At 48.2% G+C, this 21559-nt stretch overlaps 1 protein-coding gene across 3 annotated transcripts in view; it reads left to right on the forward strand.

The window, feature by feature from the left end:
• Positions 1-21559, forward strand: part of KCNJ15 (potassium inwardly rectifying channel subfamily J member 15) — a 40783-nt gene that overhangs the window by 13056 nt on the left and 6168 nt on the right. Inside the window, exons 1-2 of one of the 3 annotated variants that reach the window (XM_059686454.1) lie at positions 19907-19925; positions 20718-20806. In XM_059686454.1, the coding sequence (XP_059542437.1) occupies positions 20734-20806 (73 nt within the window). In that variant the 5' untranslated portion in view covers positions 19907-19925; positions 20718-20733. Of the gene's footprint in view, positions 1-19906; positions 19926-20390; positions 20507-20717; positions 20807-21559 lie in introns of those variants that run through there. The other 2 variants (XM_059686453.1, XM_059686452.1) reach the window with 2 other exon arrangements.

The raw sequence follows: 21559 nt of genomic DNA on the forward strand, positions 1-21559 counted from the left end.
ATAAAAGGGATCATGCCCTGATAGCTACTCAAACTTTCATGAACAAAAGTTGAGATTTGGACGAACTCATTCTCTGGCTTTGCCTCTAGGCATGACTGCCGTTCTCCATGAAAACTGAAGCAGAAACCACCCTCGTAATTATCTTTCTGAGGTCCATTCTCTTCTGTTAAAAACCCGTAGCAGCATTACAATAGTAACTTTCTCCTCTGCTTTATAAAGAGAGGAGAGTGACCGAGAGAAAGACTAGGAACTTGGCATCCAATGAACCATGCTCTGGAATTCGGGTGGGTCTAGGAAAAAGTACAGACTCCAGTGGAAAACGTATATGGGTGTGTGAGAAATCCCTGTAAACTAGAAATTGAGTACATACTGCACAGGCTGGTATGGAAAGAAACCACACGCTCTCTGAAATCAGAGAGTAAGTTTGGCAGCAAGAGAGCACCAGGTGTCCTGGGACTTGGGAACGTTTGCAATTAGTAGCAGGCTTCTCTGGGTCTGAGGACCCTCGGTAGCATGTGCATCCACCAGGTCTCCTGGAGCTCTGTGTTAGATCTGCGGACCGCCAAGGTTCTCCATCACTTGACCTCAATTCCCCACCTCCGTCCTCTCTTCCCTATCAGCCCCGCCCAGTCACTTGGTCTGGATTCGTCCCCACCTTGTTGCCTTTGCCTGTGTGGTCTCATTCCTGGAAGCCATCATTTCTTTCCTTTCCCTCTCAAAGTCTCATTCTCCCCTTAAGACCCTTTCAGGCCCATTAAGCTCGGCTTTCCCTTCCCCACGGAGGCAGACCACATCCTCCCTGAATTTCATCTCTCTAGGCTGAACCAAACCCAGCCCGTGTCTGTGCCGTGAAGCATGTATCTATCATGTCCCGATGTGAGCAGTGCAGGCCCCACCTCTTTCCCCAATCAGTTTACAGGGCCCTGGACAGCCGGGGGCACAGGGCACGGGGCTGAGCAAGAACCAGCCACTCCTCGCTGAGTCCTGCCTTGCACCTTGAATTGGGGGCACGGCTCACTATTTGTAACCTCAGTCTAACACCAGGCAAGCTTCATCATCTCCCTTTTCCCAAAGGAGGAAACTGAAAAATCAGGGCGATGATATCACCTGTCCTAAGTCACCGGCCCCGTTCCCTGAATCGGCCCGGACACAGCACTCTGACGTTAAGTACCTTGCCCCACTGTTGCAGCCAGAAGACCAGAGAATTGAACCCAAGTCTGCGTATCTGGCTCCAACCTTTACTTCCACTATATCGCGTTGCTTCCCTATCAACAATATGCTCACGATGAAGTTGAGCATGGGGCAATATTAGATGAATATGCGAAGATTCGTCCCATTTTGTCAGAACCAAGGGAATAGGGTAACAAGCTGCAAATCTGACCAGAGCCGCACACAGTCTTAATATATATAAAAATCCTAGATATGCATATGCATTACTTCTCAGTACTTTATTTTTAGAGCAATTTTGGGTTTACAACTAAATTCATAGGAAGATACAGGGATTTCCATATCCCCCCGCCCCCCACAGGCACTGCCTCCCCCATTATCACCATCACTCACCAGAGTGGTACCTTTCAGACCAAGGGTGAACCTTCATGGACACATTGTCATCACCCAGAGTCCGTGGTTGACAATCGGGATCACTCTTGCTGGTGTACATTCAATGGGTATAATGACACGCATCCACCAATATGGTATCACATAGGGTGGTTTTCCGGCCCTAAAATCTTCTGGGCTTCCCTTACTCATCCCTCCCTCCCTCAATTCCTGGCAACCACTAGTGTTTTCCTATCGCCCCAGTTGTGTCTTTCCCACCGTGTCACATGGCTGGGGTCATGCAGTAGTCCTCTCAGATCGGCTTGTTTTACTTACTGATCGGCATTGATGCTTCCTCCATGTCTTTCCACGCCTGTGGCTCGCTGTCCCTGGGTAGTTATGATGGGACCAAGGCAACACTTGACCTTTCCTCTTCTTTGATTTATAGTAACAGGCTCTAAAGATTTATAAGAACGTTCATGTTATTGTCATCTGGGTCACATATAATTCCATACATGCCACATGCCTCATAAAAATTTTAAATGTAGTAGGTATGTTTACAGCTCCATTTCTCCAATAGTCAAGGACATTTCTGAGGGGCAGCCCTGCTCTCATCCATGGAGCCGCCTCCATATGGGCACCAGAAAACCCTCAAAGCAGTGGGGTCTGAGCTGAATGAGCTCTTACCTTTCCATCTCCTCTGAGTGGCAAAACTAGCCGGGGCAACGCCCAGGAGAGGTGTTTTTATAAAATTTCCCTACTTGCTTCCATGAGCTCAAGTTTGTAGTCTAGTCTCTCTGAGCTTCTACTTGAAATTTTACTTTATAGAAAGTTAAAGCTTAAGGGCTTTCTGAGGACTGCTAACATGTGAGGCTCGACGCCCTCCTTCCCACCAGAGAGAATGGGGGCGGGGGGAGAATTCCTCGTGTCCCCAGGAACGTCTGAAAAGGGATAGAACACTGCTCCCTTCCAGGCCTGGGTGGTGGCTCTGCTAGCAGGTTTGGTTGTCAAATACATTTACAAAAAACTGGAGTGATATCGGATATAAACACCTTTCGATGCAAGGGAGCTGCCTTTCACCCATTAAGACCAAAGGCCTGTGCTGGGAGCCTGGTGCCCAGGACCTCTGCCCTGGAGGTGGGTGAGGCTGCTCACTGCCCGGCTCCCGCCTCCTGGGGTGGAGGGGTGTTCCACCCACTCCCTCAGCTGTCACCTAAGCAGTAGCCCATAGGTCTGGTTTGCACACAGGTCCTCCCAGCTTCCTCCCTAGAGAGCCGGGCCCTTCCTCACTTCCCCAGGTCTCTGGGATCTTCAGTTGAGCTGGACCCCAACACCTGGACTCAAGGTAAGACCCCTTGAGTGGAGTGCTGCCCACTTATCAACTAGGAAAGGGAAAATAAAGCACTCAAACCTCAGAGGACCGGGCTTTCTGGAAGGTTCGACCAAAGCGAGGCATCTTGACCTCAGGCGTAACATTTTTCCTACTCGCCACTCTTTAATTTCGACCAGTGTCTATCTTACAGATTTGAAGCTGCGACTTGTGAAACTGCTAAAAAAAAAAAAAATGATCAAGTAGTACCACAGGAGATTGCCAATATGGCATTAACTGTGTAAGGAAAACAAGTGATTAACACTGTACCATAAACAACGCCTTTGGGTGTGAAGCTAATAATAAAGCCTCAAACACGCTTCTAAAAGTAGCAATTAGCTATTCGTTCAGATTACATTTACAAGTAAGTAGCTGGCAGAGTGAGCGCAGAGCTTTTGGTCTTAAAGACCCGGATTCCCATGAGAAGATGTCTAACGAGTCCAGCTGTCTGAAGAGGCACAGCTACTTAGGCGTATTTCTCTCAAGATTTTGTGCTATTCACGAGTCTCATTGCATGTGAGAAGTGGCACCATTCTTAAACGGTTAAACAATAGCAGCTGGCCAGTCACCTCTACACTCTGTCCAGTCCACCACATTTTACCTTAGGTTTTCAGGATCCACCCAAGGCCTGGTTAGCTCTTATTCACAATTGTTGAGAGTGATGAGAGATTCCACTTATATTACTCTAAATTAATCCCAGCTCTGGGAGGTGAGTCACATTTGTATAACTTTCTTTAATATCCCTAGCTGTGGCCACCCTAATATTTGAAAAGCTCCTTTTCGCCTTCCCTCCTCCTCCTCCTCCTCCTCCTCCTCCTCCTCCTTCTCCTCCTCCTCCTCCTCCTCCTCCTCCTCCTCCTCCTCCTTCTCCTCCTCCTCCTCCTCCTCCTCCTCCTTCTCCTCCTCCTCCTCCTCCTCCTCCTCCTCCTCCTCCTCCTCCTTCAATATCCTTTAACCAATATCTCTCCCTTTTCTCCCAATATTCACAAAGCAATTTCCCCAGCTTGCAAATATAAGAACCTATTCATCTCTAATCACTTTAGCCAATCTGTTTTAATGTTGTATCAACTATCTTATTCAATTACCCATAGCACTTGAGATTTCTGCCACCAAAATTTAGGTTGTGTATTTCCACAGGGCAATTCATTTGAAATCCAGGATGGTTCATAGAACAAAGGGCTTTGTGTGCACTAACCTCACAGAGCAGCAGTAGCTCTGCCGCTGAAGGCTGGACACTGATAGTTAAGCATTCGATGAGAATGTGAAACAAGTAAATTAACTCTCAGACTCTCACGTGCGCTCAAATATTCGCCATGGGCCATCCTGGAAGAGAAATTTGAGGTCATTCTGCCCAAACCTCTCATTTTACAGATGAGGAAAACAGGACTAATGGATACCTAGTGATACTAAATTATAGCTCTTCTAAAACTAGATAGCAGAGCTAGTAGGCTTCTTAATGTGCTCAATCACTATACGGACTCCATGAGCTGATGAGTGTGCTGCGACCTTGAGCGTTTACATTCTGTGGTTTTTCAAATGTTTATGTTTCTAATGTGGTATTTGTAAGCCCCAGTCCCGGTAACCTATTACCACAGAGGCCTTGCCAATCCTCAGCTCTGGGCAGCCCACCTCTTCCATACCCCAGCAGTGTTCCCAGACTGCCCGGCCATGGCAAGGACACCATAGGTGTAACCGAAGATACCAGTTCCTGCCTGGGAGCCGTTAGGGGCCCTTGCAGATGGCTGAATTCCTTTCTTCATCTCTTATTACCATCCCTACATGCTACTCCAGAGCTAACCCACCTTTGTTTCCCACCCTTTAGCCTGTTCCTCTTACACCAAGGACCATCATTCCCTGGACTAAGAGCTCAGTTCCTCCATTTTCATCCTCTCCTGCTCATTTTTTCTGTACCTTTTCTTCTCCTTCTCCACAACTGGAACCTAAGCTGCATGAGAGCAAGAATCTTGATTGTACTGTTGTATCCCCAGTGTCTAGAACAGTCTGTGTTCAATACATACCTGTGCAATGGTGTTCAATATACACATGTGTTCAATACATACCTAAGCAATGGACATATCACTTCTCTTTCCCTCCTGTCTTAGGGAAATAGGTGTCCCTTTCCTTTCTAAGATTTACCCCACCCCCGGAAAACCAGTGCCTCCTTGTCCACTCTCAAATCTTGGACCTCTAGGTCATGTCCCCTTTTTTGAAATTTGGCCTCCCTAGTTGCCCCTCTGAGGAACTGACATAGCTGTTCAGCCACCTGCTGCTCTTTCTCCAGCTCCTTTGCTGAGAAGTCCTCTCTCCTCTTCAATCCAGGCAGTCTCCAAGAATCTGCTCTCAGCTGCCTTCTGCTCTTCATATTTTTCTTTTTTGCAAATCTCATTGACTCTTATTTGGTCAACTTCTACTTCTTGTGCAATGACTCCCAAATCTTCACTACTAGCCCCAGATTGACTTCCCTAGAGACGGGCACCTCAATGCAAGCAAGCTCAGAATCAACGTCCTCATGATGCCTTCAATGCCATCTCCTTATCATTCAAGGTTTCCTCTTCATCCAGGCACCAAACCCCATAGTTCTCCCAGCTCCAGTTCCCTCATCACCACTTCACCTCTCATAGGGGCACGAATTCCTCCTGGTGGTAACCCAAAGCAGTGATGCTCCCGAGTTCATGCATTGTTTGGATGAATGCAGAAGGCTCCCAAGTCATCTCTCTATAGCTACTGTCTCAACCTACCTGGCTAGCTGGACCTGGCTGCTTCTGACCTGTTGGAAGATCAAACTTTTTCGTTTAACCTCCATGGCCTTTTAAAATCTATCGCCAGTCTAGCTTCCAATCTGGCCTCACTTTCTTGAGGTACCACAATGATTTTCAACCATGGATACATATTAGAAAAAATGGGGAGCTTTAAAAAGTAGCAAAACTCAGGCTCCTATTCATATATCCCTCTCCTTTCCCCCACGAGAGACCGGTGCATGAAATTCGTTCACTTGGGGGGGGGGTGTCCCCTAGTCTGGCCTGTGCCCTCTTACAGTGTAGGAGCCCCGGCGATTGATCACCCTAAAGAGGTAGGCCCTTCCCACCCATCCGGGACTCCTCAATGGGTTGCCCCAAAGAGGTAGGCCGGAGCGGGGGGTCCCACCTCTGCACTGTGCGGAGCCTCGGGACCCCCCAGGCTTCACCGCACAGAGCCACAGGACCCACCTCTGAGCCGCACACCTGCACATGCATGCAGCCCCGCCCACCCATGTGCACCCACTGTGCATGCAGCCTCCTGGTAATCGCTCGTTGAGGGCGTCACAGTGTGAGGGCGTCACGACCACATAGGCTTTTATTAGTATAGATGGTTGAGAATCATTGGTGTACTCTATGACTGCATCAAATGAGTACATTACTACCACCCCATACTTCTTTGGGGCCAATTCCCCATGCAAGCAACCCTCCTCCCCCTATTTCTTCTTCCCAACAGAATGCTTGAAAACTTCTGCGATTCTTCCAGTTGGAAAGAATCCACCCTTCTGGAAATCCTTAGTATGTTCTATATATCTCATTCATGCATGTGAGTTGAGAAGACTGTTATATACAGCAATATAGAGTAGAATAAGACAAGGCCCCTGCCTTAGTACTCCGATAGTATTTAGAATGAGAGAAAAACATGAATCAATGAATAACATAAGTTTTATGGTAAAAGTATAGATGCGTTCATGAGACAGGGCTTAGACATGAAGGATTCTATTCTGCTTGGTGTAATAACAATTTATGTATATGTCATCTCTTCTATTGGATGGTATATTTTTGAGGGCCAGAACAATGCATCATTCACTCACCTTTATGTATTTCAAAGACCACATCTTTCATATAATAGTGTTACATGTTTGCTGAATAATTGAGTCAGTGAATGGTATGTTGGAGATTAGTGGTCATTGGAGAAGAGTGGCACCTCCAAGAAAATAGTGCCATAGTTCAGTGCCTGGCCAGGGCAGAGGGGTATCCCACCAAAGTTCCAAGACCCATGTCATCATTTACAGTTCTAAGCTGTGTGTGAGTTTTAAAATTACCCTCTAACATTGTTCCATGTTTTTTAATGGTGATAAGAATAGCATATTAGAAACTAGGTCCACTTTCTCCTGAAGGAGAAGGTGGTACATAAACTTAGCCCCTTTGATTTTAATAAACAAATCCTAGAGATCAATGGGCTGGTTTGCTGTCTAATGGGAAGAACTAGGGGGCTGGGGGGGGATAAGGAGAAACATCTGTACACCCAACAGATCCATGGCTTCCCTCTTTCCCTCATGACTGTGCATGATCTTCAAATTAAGCCCTTGGGCCTCTAAAAGATGTGGCCAAGAAAGCTGCTAAAATGGCACCCAAATGAATGGATATCAACAGGACCAAGGAGCCAGTGTACCTGTGAAAGTATCTGTGCTTCTCCATTGGAAATCTTCAGTCCTCCCTGCAACTCCAGGTCTGATTCATCACCCCATAAGAAATACACTGTCCTCGGTGGGGGAAAGCCAGATCTGGACATGTACTCTGGGCGGACACTTGTGAACCACAGCAGATGTCATTGACTGAGTGACAGGGTTAGTCCAGCTTCTGGGAGTGCCTGCATCAGGACAGATAAAAGAAGTGTTTCTTAGCCCAGGGGATTTCAACACTATGGAAATTCCTTTCCCACAGAGAAAGAACAATGTGTAAATATTATAAATCACTCCAAAGAAGCAATTTAGAAAACTTCACATGTAATGATAAATGTGTTGAAACCACTCACATATTTTAATTTATGGATTGATTATTAGTCCATTTTTTATTATTCTGTTGACTCATTTTAGAGTGATGAGTATGAGTCATTACAACTTTTTTTGAGTACCTATTGAATGCCAGGAACAGTGTTACTGTGGGTACAGAGATGAACATGGCCCCAACCCTGCCCTCAAAGAACTTGCCACGTGGAGGGAAAAGCAGGTACATTGAAAGAAAATCATGATGCTTCTCTAAGTGTGGTGATGCTACATTTTAGTGATAAAGGAGAGTTGGGGGGGGGGCATCTTAAAAGAACCTGCAGTGGGAAGAGATTGCTGTGGGAAGAAACACAGACTTTTGAAAGGTTATATTTGCATTTAGAGATATTGGCTTTAAAAGGAAGTTAGTTGGGAAGGAGGTCAAGAAAAAGCCAGAGATGAGCAGGGTGAAGCTATGAAAGGGCAGGGGAGCAGGGGATGGAAACGAGAACTCTCTAGGTGATATTATTGAAGATATGTGGCCATGGTCAAGGGTTGCAAGCGGTGTGGCACAATGCTGACTCCCTGTCAGGGAACACTGACTTCGCACCTGGGGGAACAGAATCAATGGGTGTGGACAAGACCTTTAAGGAGGAAAGAAACGCCACTTCCTTCCATTTCCTCACTGGCTGTGTGATGACTCTTCAGCCCACAGGAGTATGTCTTCACACATTCCACCAGAATCACTAGCAGCTCAGCCGGTGGGCACATTGTGTTCCTCATCTTATTCAACACTTCATAGTATTTCATACTATTGCTATGGTCTCCTCGTGATGACTTTTCTGGCTCCTTCTCAGCACCAATTCAGACACTTCTTCTTCTTCTTCTCCTCCTCCTCCTCCTCCTCCTCCTCCTCCTCCTCCTCCTTCTCCTTCTCCTCCTCCTCCTCCTCCTCCTCCTCCTCCTCCTCCTCCTCCTCCTCCTCCTCCTCCTCTTCCTCCTCCTTCTTCTTCTTCTTCTCCTGCTTCTTCTTGTCCTTTACATGGCACTTTTCCAAATCCCTATATTCCAAACTATTCTCCTCACTAGACACACTTCTTCCCCACTCCCACAGCTGGAGATGCCACCTTCAGGAAGCCTAGACTCTGGGTCCCCAACCTCTCCATTGTGTGTGTTAAACAGGAATGTGTGGTCTTGCTTGGATGCCAAGTTGGTTAGAGAGCAAGTCCTGCTTGGCTGCATTATGTGTGTGTGGCTGTGGACCTAGACTCAGGGGAAGCATCTTTATAATTCTGTCACAGGTCACTATTCACTGACAACAGTTACACGGCATAGATGATGTAGATATTTGAAAATGCATTTGCAACCACTACTGTATAGCACATACTGGCTCCGAAATTAGGCTGAGGCATATGGTTCCACCTAGACCAAGGTAGTCTTTGGGAAGTTGTACTAGGACACACAAACTTGACTCAGTGGGTAGACTTTGTGAATTAAGAGAATTTTATTTGTCAATAATGAGTGCATGTGTGTATATGTGTGTTCACTGACATTTATTGAGGACTATGTGTATGTGTGTTTCATTTTTCTCCTCTTCTCTGGTCAAAGAGCATTTGAAAACCATTGACTCCCAACCTCAGTGGCCCATCAGGGTGAGAGTGTGTGGAGGTAGCTCTTACTAGTCAGAAACTCCCGATTTAGCCCCCTTTCCCTTAACATTAGCATCACAGGACCTTTGACAATCGGGAGTGGCCAAGACCTTGGTTTCCAGCTATGCTCATAAAGGAACTTTCCAGATAGAAGCCAAACACTGGAAAAGAACTGCTGACTACAGGACTGTTTGTAATACTGTACGGTGATTTATAAACAGTCCTTTAAAAAACATCATAAAGTCCGCTAGTGACCTTGAACTTTCTCCCATAGTTAAAGCCATATGCCCGGCAAGCTTCTGAGAGGCCCCTTCTCGGCCAAGTTCTATGAGAGAAACCAGCCTTCCTGGCTGCCACCTGAATGAGGTGCCTTCTCCCAGCATCTGCAGCGGTGCTTTCCCATGGCCACTGTGGGAGAGCTGAGGACCGTCAAGGACACTGTCTTCTGTCTATAGTTCAGATGAGCAGGCCTGGTTGCAAAAGGCTGATGCCACTCATAGGGCAGCCTCCTCCAGCCTCAGCCTCCCATCACCTGGGAGCCTGTTGGAAGTGACATTCTCAGAACTCAGCCCAGACCCTCTGAATCCGAATTTTCATTCTAATAGGATCCCCATGGAATCGGCACATTAAAGTTTAATAACCACTAGCCTAAAGCAATGGCTTCGAAATTTCACAAACCCCCTACACACACACACACACACACACACACACACACACACACACACACACACACACACACGGAGACATACACGAACAGTACATACATTTTTTGTGCTGTACTAACATAGGATGTACATTTTTAAATATGCACAAAATATAAACATTTCAAAGGATGCAGTAGAGTCTACATTTGAACGATTCTATTGCTATTACCTCCTTGCTGCCCGCTCTTGGATCCCCATGGCTCAACACATCAGAGATGCCTGCTCTAAGGAAGCAGATAGAACCAAGGGGCACCTGAGGCCACGTGGGATAGGAAACACACATGGAGGGTGATGTGTTGGACCAAATGGGATATATGACACCCCAAGTGCTTACCAACTTGGTCAGCTTGAGAAATGTAAAACCCATTTTCTCTTCAAGGCAGAACGTTGAAGGATAGCCTGTATACTCTGAATCCAAATCGAGTCTAAGTCTGTATTTCTAGCTCGGTCATTCAAGTCAGTGACATATATGTGCCCTTCCCCCACCCCCACCCCCAACCCTACTTAGTTTTGAGCTGGTTCCCCTCTGACCCAGAACATCATATCCCATATCTTCATATGAGCCCCGCCAGTTACTAAACCTGGACAGCTCTGAGTTTGCTGGGACGGCCTCTCTGCCCGTACTTCTCCCTCCAACAACAAGTCCCTATCATTCGGCAGGCCTCGCGCTGGCATTAGGGTTGAAAGACAAATGAAATACCCACCAGAGCTTCGCTTAAAGAGAAAGTGAAGTTTCTAAACAGATCATCACATCAACACCTTGAGTTTGGTCGTGAGGTGTGGACAGTTTGCAAAAGGCAGAAGAGAGGAACAAGAGAAACTCTGTCCCTGGACGTTTGAACAGGGCCTTCCGGGGTGGATAGGAGTGTGCCAGGCCCGGGCACAGGGCAGGAATTCAGGGTGCGGGGACCTGTCTGAGCAAAGGCCCTGGGCAGGAAGCTGCTTGGCCAGCGTTCCTCTTCGGTGACGCGCAAACTCTTCTAACCGAGTCAGTGAGAAGGCGCCTGTGTTCACGTGAACAGTCACCCCCTCACTCACTGGACACCGGTCCTTGGATCTGCACAGCCTCAGTGTGTCTGAGAGTCACTTCTTCCTTACGGTTTGGCCACGACAGCGGGTGGGAAGTTTCTCAGGAGGAGCGCAGTCAGTGCTGCCCATTGACTATACGATCCGGGACGTTTGGCGATGGTCGGTGCTGGGGAAATTGACTTTTCAGATTAACTTCATTAAAATGGAAAATCCGATCGAAAAACGTTCCTAATTTTGTTTTCCTTTGAAGAGATAACCACGGTGAACATTTTAGAGGCATCGCGTTTTAATCCCGTCTAGAGAGACCATGAGAGCGATCGCACCGTGCACTCAGCTTTACCTACGCCTCTCTCTAGCTTCACCTGTCCAGCTTTGCCATGATTTTTAAAGACTACCTAATATCTCAGTGTATCAATATTTATAAATGTAAAACCCATCCTATATTATGGGCGACCCAGGTGGGCTTGAATATTTTAATAGTATAACTAATGCAGAGAACATGCTCACGTATAATCCTGACATTTCTTATTCATTCTTAGACATACATTTACTGGGTCAAAGAGTAGAAATCATTGGGAACTTTGAGTAAACCTTGTCAAATCGCCGCCAGAAAAAGCGACGCCAAATCACTCCTTTGGAAGCCATGTACAGAGCCATTCATCTCCATAGGCTTGTCCGTGAGGAATGCTGACATGGTTTTTAAAACCTGTGATCAGTGACTAGCTGTGTTTCTTGGACCCATGGCCTTGCTCTGCCGGCCCTGGAGCTGCCTGCTCAGTGTGGACTGCTTCTCCCACACTCTCTGTCTAGGAGAATTCATCTGCTTACATGTCTCAAACTCCATTTGTAGACTTAGACATGAAAGGCAGTCCTGCTGGCCGGCCCTTCGTTGAACATCAGACACATAGACCCCGGTCTCATCTCTGCTGAGGTGTCCCAGGCAACCCCGTGCACCCCCTCAAACCTCACCCCAGGCTGATCCTCCTGTAGTGACATTAAGTACTGAGTGAGACCCGGCTGGTGTGGCTGAGTGGTTGAGCATTGACCGATGAACCAGGAGGTCACAATTCGATTCCAGTTAGGGCACATGCCTGGGTTGCGGGCTCCATCCCCAGTGTGGGGTGTGCAGGAGGCAGCTGACGATGGTTCTCTCTCATCATGGATGGTTCTATCTCTCTCCCTCTCCCTTCCTCTCTGAAATCAATAAAAATATTTTTTTAAAAAGAAAGTACTGAGTGAGCTCCAATCCCATAGGATAGCAAACCATTGGGACGACCGGCGACCTGATAACATAGGAATGCTTTTTGAATTACAGAGGAAGGTCCAGCGTCACTCCCACCACCCAGTAAACTCCCACCACCCTGGTCACCTCATTTCCAGGCAGGGATGTGAGGACTCAGCTTTGGGACCTCGTCTGCCTGTCCACCCTCACCCCAACCCCCACCTGATAGAGTTGCCCTGTGAGTCCACCTGGAATGGGGTCCTCACTTTTCTCGATCTGCTGGCACCCCCTTGTCCAGGCAGCAGCATTTTAGGCTTGGGTTCCTGAAAGCACCAGTTCACCAGACTCTCAGCATCCAGGCTTGTGTCTTTCCAACCCACTCCCCATGCTGGGTCAAAGTGATGACTTTAAAAACAAGTCTGGCCTGGCCGGTGTGTCTCAGTGGATAGAGCACTGGCCTGTGGACTGATGGGTCCTGGGTTTGATTCCAATCAAGGGCATATACCTTGGTTGTAGGCTCGATCCCTGACCCTGGTTGGGGTGCATGCAGGAGGCTAAATCAATCGATGTGTCTCTTTCACATCAATGTTTCTCTCTGTCTTTCCCTCTCTCTTTCACTCTCTAAAAATCAATGGAAAATACCCTCAGGTGAGAATGAACAAAACAAACAATAAAAGCAAGTCTGAGCCTCTCTCTTCTGTGACTGAAACCCTGAGATGCTTCATTTCCTAGGATCAGTGGTCCTCAGGGAGCCCACTGAGCCCTTCCCAGCATGGCTCTGGCCTAAGCTCCTTTGTACTGTATCTAGAGAGAACCTATGGATGGATTTCAGACAGACAATGCATAATGTTTAATATACGTTTATATCCCATATTGCACAGGGCTTACTGGTACTAAACAATTAGTTGTTGTCCATCTGAAATTTAGTTTTAACTGGACATCTTGTATTTTACCTGATGGCACTAAAAACACCAAAACTGAACCAACAGTACTCAAGCTGATTAACCACGGATGGTTAGAACATGTTTTCTCACACTGTTGACCGATGGGTATTGCTTTACTTAGAGGGCTCAGGCTCTGACGGAATGTGAAGGGAAGTATGTTGACATGTGAAATTTCCTTATTATCACTCACTGCTCACAGCGTCTATGTTTTCAACTTTGGGACAAGCAGATGATTCGGAAATACTGCCAGTTCCTAAAGTAAATGGACTGCAATCCAAGAATGTTGGTGTTAGCTGTGTTCCCGGGAGACTCTGTGCTATCCAGTTTCCATATCAGAGCAATGTGGTCAACAATTAGACTGACAGTGAGTGAATTTCAGAACCTCCAGAACACTCCTCCCTTTGTTAAGTAACTCAGTTCCAAATCAAGCAAAAGTCACACTTGCCTTTTTCCGGGACAAGATTCTAATCACGATAATAATGAGCATAGAAATCACCAAGGAGAAGAATTCCACCCTCGTACGCAGGTGAGTCACACCCACGTCCATTAATCATTCGCCAGAGACCAGCAGTTCCAAAGTCATGTTAAACAGAAGGAAAAGCGATCAGAATGAAGCCAGTAAACCAAGCCAGCCTGAAGTCAGTGTGTGCATTCATAATGTGATTCTCTTTCTATATCTCCATGCCTTCACGTCATGAAAATATAAATGCGAGAGACAGACCTGAGTGGCTAAAGGTGGTGCATTCACTGCCGTAGTGAGTGAGAGGTTCGCTTAGGGGAAAATCACCTTGAGACACTGCAAGTCCTGCAAGGACGCCTCATAAACACTCCGGAATCTGTCCTGAGCCACTTCCCAGGACAACCATGAGGGTGAGAGGAAGCGGCACCTGTGCCTGCTCCCCGCTCTTTTCTCCCTTTTCTCATGCTCCCACTGAGACCAGTTTGAGGTTTCCTGAAGTGGAATACACTGAATGAAATCCTTCTCTACCAGGCCCGGCCGGTGTGACTCAGTGGTTGAGCGTCGACCTATGAACCAGGAGGTCATGGTTCCATACCCAGTTGGGGCACATGTCTGGGTTGTGGGCTCCATCTCCAGTGTGGGGCGTGCAGCAGGCAGCCGATCCATGATTCTCTCTCATCATTGATGTTTCTCTCTTTCCCTCTCCCTTCCTCTCTGATATCAATAAAAATATATTTAAAAAAATCTTTTTCCACCAGTGCTGTCTGCCAAAGCAGATGCCTTCCACTCTCACTTACTTCAGGTCTCACCAGAAGGACTCCAAAGCTCTGCGGAACGCTCAATGTGCTCCTTATGGGAACGGGGCTGTCTTGTCTGTGCTGCCTTTGAACTAATGCGGACAAGATCCCAGGAGCCTCTTCTCTGCTGAGAAGGTGGGGGCAGCGGCTCCGGAAGGCTAACGCCGTCGGTCCGCCTTGGGCTTCCTTCCCCCCCTCAGACGTACGTTTCCCTGTTTCCCCAGTCATCTCACAACAATGCACGTCCGAGCCCTGCTGTGATTACAGGGAGACTGTGCTGATTACCAAGCTCTTCACATGTCAGAGCATGGCGAGGCCAGGGTGGTAGACCAAAGGAAATTTCCATTCTCCCTTCAGCTGCTGCGCAGGCTTGCTCTATATAGGAAAGTTAGCTGCTATTAAGTAATAACGTGCAGCTGAAGTTGGTCACTCGTAACAGCAGACAGATGGATAATGTTTTATTTGGGTTAGCCAGCTCTCTCGCAAATAAAGGGCCTGAAATTAAACTGTCTTTACAAACACATTCGGCAAATGATACCTCTGACTGATTCCGGTGCTCGGATTCTTTGCCATGGAAAATGGAAAATGCGTCTCCCGTTGAACCCAGTATCTGTTGAAACTTGTCTTTGCCGAGTGGAGAAAGGTTGATGTTCTATGGAATGAAAAAAAAAAAAAAACACACACAACTAAAAAAAGACTCTGCATTGAGGAGGAAAGGGTATAACTATGCAAACCGCATTTAGAGATGGAAAGGGACTTTTTAGGACTTATGGAATTCAAAACAATAATAATGGAATGGAAACACAGGGAAAGGGCTAAATATTTGACCACAGAGGCAAATTGGATCATTAGACGCTCCCATGCAATGCAAAATGTGGGGTTTGTTTTGAAAGGCGCACTTGTTGATTTTCCAGTGGATAATAGGACAAAAGAAAGAGCTGGCCAAGTCACAGGCCATCATCACAGGCAAACCAGCCATGGGAGCCTCTGGGGGGGTGTGTTCCTTGTAAGACATGTTCCTGGGCAGCACTGAGAGACTGTGATTCAGAAGGTCAAGTATGGGCCGAGAACTGGCATTTCTAATGAACCCTAAGTGATGCCATGCTGCCCTTGGGAGTCCCCCTACTCTATGCTGACCTACCTTCAGTGTCCAGTGAGATGGACCACTCATCTTAGGCAGTGGTCGGCAAACTCATTAGTCAACAGAGCCAAATATCAACAGCACAACGATTGAAATTTCTTTTGAGAGCCAAATTTTTTAAACTTAAACTATATAGGTAGGTACATTGTTATTAACTTAATTAGGGTACTCCTAAGGCTTAGGAAGAGCCACACTCAAGGGGCCAAAAAGCTGGATGTGGCTCGCGAGCCGCAGTTTGCTGACCACGGATCTTATGATATTTCATGACAACCAAGAGAAGTGTCTGCCTATAGAATGGATTAGCCTTGCCATTGGCTCAGTGACCTGGAACAAATCACTCTCTTTTTTATTCTCTCCCCCTTCCCCCCAGACATAAAGTACAGTTTAGACCAGATTGGAACTCTTCAAAGTCCTGGAAATGTCAGATAAACGCCAGTTAGGCAGGTGTCTTTGCTGCAGGACTTCTCAGAGCCTCTACTGTACAAACACGTGGTATGACTCTCCAATGGGTGCAGACAGTGGGGTGTTTAGAGGTTTGGTAGGTAAAGCTTCCCGGTCATCTGACCACCTCACTTTCTTTGGGAACACCTGTAATCACCACACACAGGAGGAGGCTGAGCAGGAGGCCGGCTAAGGTCCTTCTGGCTACAGCTCTCATGGCCCCAGAATCCAGGCTCCCTCTTCAGGCCTCCCATGTTCTCTGGGATGGTACCCACCATCCTAGAATAAGCCAGTGGGCCTGAACTTCTGTCCCCTGGGGCACTTCTCCTGGCTCCCCCGAGACTCCGCCCAGCAGCTACCATATTTGTTTTTTTCATCCCATGGACTTTCTGTTTCTGCTCCTTTGTTTCAAGGTAGTGAGTCTGAACTTGCAGACAACCCAGTGTATGTGCTTGTGACTTTCCCATGCCGTCTACATAATTCATTGAGCAGCGGAAAGTGTAGCGCCTACTCTCACAGTGCAGTCTCAGAACTGGGGAGCTCCAGGGACTTATTAGAAATGCAGATCTCAGGCCCCTCTCTAGACATGCTGGGTCACAAACTCATGGTGGTGCCCGGCCAAGTGTGGGTCAAGACCTCAAGGTCATCCGAATGCTTCTGAACTTGGAGAACCAGGGGTGCAGAGGTGAGGAGCATGGACTCAGGCCCAGACCCTGTGCTCTACACCGGTTGCCTCACCTGGAATACAGGAATGATCGCAGTCTGTCTTTCAGAAGTGACGTGAGAACTCAATTACTACATGGTGCCTCTGTAAGAACGGGCACAGGATGAGCAACCAATCAATCACAGCTCTTTATCTAGAACAGATACTAACTCAGGATGAGCAGGAACGAAGGTACACTGTGTTGCAGTGCATGTGGGAAGAGGTGCCCTCTGTGAGTGAATCTGAGGACTCTGTGAGTGGGTAGATGGGAGCACAGCTGCGGAGACAGACAGATCTGGTTTGCCAACATGGCCCTCCATGGATTAACTTTATGAACGAGTTCGAATTATTTAATCTAAGCTTAGGGTCCTCATTTAGAACATTGAGAAAATACTTTGTTTCCAGGTAGAGAGGAGGGTTAGCTAGAACACTGCCTGAAGCTGCTTTGAGAAGTGTCTGGTGCCCCCTTCTCAGCAAAATCCAGCAGCGACCTAATGATGATGGCCCCCTCACCGCCCAGTGTGTCTGTCCTCACAGACCGCCAGGCCACCACGTCCCCAACCAAGGGCTTCCTGCTCCACAGAACATTCGAGTCATGGTCTCTAAGGCCCTATTCCTTGCCCTGAAAAGTTGTCTGGTCAAGATACAGATACATTTAAATATTGATTGAGAAGTATTTAATGAGAAAAGGTATTCAACTTTTCATTCCTTTCCTCTGTTCTCCTTCTTCCAGTTGGAATCTTGTTCATTTGGATTTTTTCTATTTCATGTTTTGTCACAGACCGAGATTTAGAGTTTACATTAAGGATAGCCGAAGGCTTTACATGTTTCTTTAAGCACAGCACCTTGTAGGTCAAGCCCATCACCCTACAGCACAAAATCTGTAGAAAGGGTGTCTGTGGTCAGGCATTCACTGGGTTTTGTCTCAATGACAATTCCAAGAATTCAATGGCTCGTGGCAACAGAAGTTTTTCTCACCATCTTATGAGTCAGCTTTGGTTCAGCTATAGCTTGGCTCCACGTGTCCCCTCCTCCTGGTCCCCATAGAAGGTACAGCCCAACCCGAGCCTCATCCAAGACCGTGCTACGCCCCTCTGTCCAGGTGTGGCCCCAGTCACCCCGCCTCACACTCCATTGACCCAAGTGGTCACATTCCCACATGGGACACATGGGTAAAAACACACTCCTCTGCAGGGACAAGGCCAGGGAGGGATTCTGTGGACAAATGCTGGTGGCCAATAACTGGCAGCAACAAACAAAGAGCAATGACAGCAATGACCACAGCTCTGCAGGTTAGATCCCAGTTCATATCTTCAAGACCAAGGTCATTAGGACAGAGGAAATGGGGTCGTGAATGTGCCACAATCTCAGCTAGTTCTTCCCCCAATGGCATTGTGATTCTCTGAGGAACCATGGCCGATTCATTCCCCAGCCTCCCAGGAGCTGCCACCCTCCCGGCCGGCCATCCTCAGTCCTCCGGGCCCCGAGGGAGGGAATGGGGCTCCAGGAGGAAAGAGTCATTTCCCTGCAGACAAGGACCAGGGGCCGCCCTTGGGAATCCACTGAGAGTCAACTTGGGGCCACCTCATCCTTTCTTACTGAGTATGGTCATTTCCAAGGCCACCTGGGCACAGCCATCCGTGTCCTCGGCGGAGATGGGCGGAATCAACAAGTGGACTCAGAACAGTCAGACCAGCCACTGAAGCGTGTCCTGGACGGCGGGGAGGAGCAGGGGGCCACGGCAGGAGGCCAGTGCCAGAGGTCCCGTGTGCCGTGCGGCCACGGTCCCAGGATCCAAAGGGAGGATAGCTAAGCCTCACTGATTTTATTGTCAATTACTTTTAAACCTTCTGAGTCCAGTGAGCCCCCTGTCAAGCATTTCTTTGCCTACTTAATATTTAAACCTGTGTGCCTTTAGAGCGAAATTTAATCCAGGTATTTTGGATTCATAGCAAAAAAAAAAAAGGAAAAAGAAAGAGATCACCAAAAAGTTGTTTTGTCAATAATATTTAATAACATCCAAGAAAGTTTTTTGAGTTTTTGAGCAACTTTTCTTACAAACAGGAAGCTGTTTTGCTAAAGCTTTAAAGTCAAATTCCCATCAAATTTTGCTTGAAGCCAAAGTTACAGTTCGAGCTGTACCCACCACCTCACTGAAGGGATAGAGAAGGACTCCCTGAGGCAGGAGAAAGTCCAGATTTGGGAACCCGCTGCCTCCCCAACTTTCATTTGGTCATGTTTCTGCAGGATCAAAGACCTGGTTGCCCCCCAACCAGAACACAGAAGTTTTCCCAGCACGGGCAAGTGGAAAACTTCCAAACTTGGACTCAACAGGGCTCGAGGTTTTTAGAAGGTCTCAGTGTTGCACTAACTAGGACAAAAAAACACATTAATCCTCTAAAAAGTTAATACCTAGCACTGGTCCACTGAGTAGCTGGCATTCACCTAGAAAGATGGTATAGATTGGACATTCTGGAAACTAATCAACAGGTGCGTGCCTTGCCTGTGTGCGATAGTCTTACCTGAGAATGCCAAGAGGCGGTGGGGGTGGGGGGAGCGGAGGGTAGCACTTAACCTGTATGTCACGGCCTGGAGGTTCTCCGCCTGTGTTCCCGGAGCCATGTGTCAGACATGCAAATTCTTGGGCTCCACCCAGACTTACTGAATCAGAAACTCCAAGCCTTGCAGGCGGTTCTGAGGCCGCTAAGCTTGAGCACCTGCATCAGGTAGTGGCCAGCATGGGTGCAGGTGCCTCCGAGGGGCGCTGCTGTCACCTGACAGCTGCGGAGAATGTGGGTGATTCACTTAGTCTGCTTCTGCCTCCGTTCCCTCCTCCTGAGAAGGAATAAAATACTGTAAATTAAGAGCATATGATGCTCGCTGGCATGGCTCAGTGGTTGAGCGTTGACCTTTGAACCAGGAGGTCAAGGCTTGATTCCCCATCAGAACACATGCCTGGGTTGCAGGCTCGATTCCCAGCAGGGGGCGTGCAGGAGGCAGCCGTTCCTCTCTCTCCCTCTTCCTTCCTCTCTGAAATCAATAAAAATCTATTTTTCTTTTTAAAAACGCATCTGATAAAGTGTAAGTGACAAAGCAGGCATGTGAGTGAGGTTGCTGCTGGATCCCCACAGAGGGATGACGGAGAAAGCGGTCATTTGCCAAACTCACAAACACCCGGGAGAGCTGCAGGTAGAAGAGGCTACACAGGTTGGTAGCTGGGACCTCTTAATGATAAAAGAGCAACTATTGCAATTATTTACAATCATTGGTGGATTAGAAAGGAAGCATGAAGTGTATGTACCTTTCTTTGTGTAAGACAGATAAGAAGTGTGTGCGAGTGTGTGTGTGTGTGTGTGTGTGTGTGGCTCAGGGAGAGGCATTTCAGAAAAGCAGGAGGTAACAGAACCTGTTGAATTGAAACTGATCGCATTCAACGCTGGCAGCTGAGGCTTAAGAACTCTGGCCTCATTCTTCCTGCCGTGAACCGTCTGTGTGAGGAAGGCGGGTGTGTCCCACCTCCCAGGTCTCAGCCGCCTCGCTTGCAAAATGGGTGTCAGATGCCTAGGTTTTGACAGTCCTTTCAACTCTGATGGCCTGTGACTCAACAATAAGAATGCGTTTCCACAGGCGGTAAAAATATTCTAGACTCTTCCCTTCAGTCCGCAGTGTTTACTTCCTCCGCACTTCCCCTTCCTGCCTCCTGCCCGCGGGCCAGTGGACAGTGGGCCTCAATGGGGGCCAGTTCACCCTCTTTCCAGGGGGCTTTACGGTGGAACTCCCTCCGGAGGGTGAGAATTCCCTCCTGAGGGCTGGGCTTGGGGCTGCACTTTAATCCTTAAACACTCCTGAGCCTGTGCCCTGGCACCATGCCAGACGGCCAGGGGTTGGAGATGAATCCTAGGCCCCAGCCCTTGGGGAGGGAGGAGGGGGGAGGGGGGTTGTTAAGGGTCAGTTTCTTTGTAAACACCTGTGAACCCCATGTGTGCCTCTCTCTTCCAGGCAGGAGCAGCACCCCATGGTAGCCAGGTGGGCGAAGGGGAGCCAGGACGGTGCGCCCGCCTTGAAGAAGACGGCTTCTGACCTGCTGAGTAAGTGACCAGGCAGCAAGCAGCGCTGGGGGCACGGGGTGCAGCGAGGGAGGCAGAAGGCGCCTCCCTTTGAGTGCTGTCCACCAGCTGCTCTTTTCCACGGAGAGGTGATAAAGCCAAGACCCAGAGGCTCCAGGTCTTCCTCCCCAGGCCATGCTCCCCGGCTCTGCTAGGAGGCGCTGCTGGGGTCATGAGCGCGGCCCCAGGCCTGCAGGAACAGGGCAGAGGAAGCGGATGCAGCTCTTCCCAGGCTGGCCCGCTGCCCCTGTGGGAGCGGTTAAGGCAGGAGTTTCGTGGCACAGCCTTCACACACCCAGCCAACTTTTCCAGGAGCTGCTTGTGCCCGCAGGACCCTGTGTATCCCTCACGCTCCAAAACTGCAGCCTCCGTTTTGATTGCAGTGCTGGGATGGCATGCACTTTCCCGGGCAGGTTTTTTTTTTTTGTTTTTTTTTTTTTTTTTTTTTTTTTTAAGTGCATGCAGTTACTTGTCTCTGCGAAGCGGGAGTTCTGAGCTTGACTGTGCACTTGGGCACCCAGCACGGCCTCACTTCCAAATGTTCCCCCTGGTCCCGTTCCCGGTGGCCACGGAGACGTGTGGCTGGCGGGCCCCCTAGACCCAGGCTCATCCATTAGACCTTGTGCGTTTCTTTTCAATGGATCCCCAATAAGTAGAATAGGCTTCGGTGGGTAAAATAACTTCTGAGTAGCTCATGGCCCTTCTTTGCAATGGAAAAAAGAGAAAATGACTTTC

The sequence above is a fragment of the Myotis daubentonii genome, chromosome 3 (genome assembly GCF_963259705.1).
Source record: "Myotis daubentonii chromosome 3, mMyoDau2.1, whole genome shotgun sequence".
Taxonomy (NCBI): Eukaryota; Metazoa; Chordata; class Mammalia; order Chiroptera; family Vespertilionidae; genus Myotis; species Myotis daubentonii.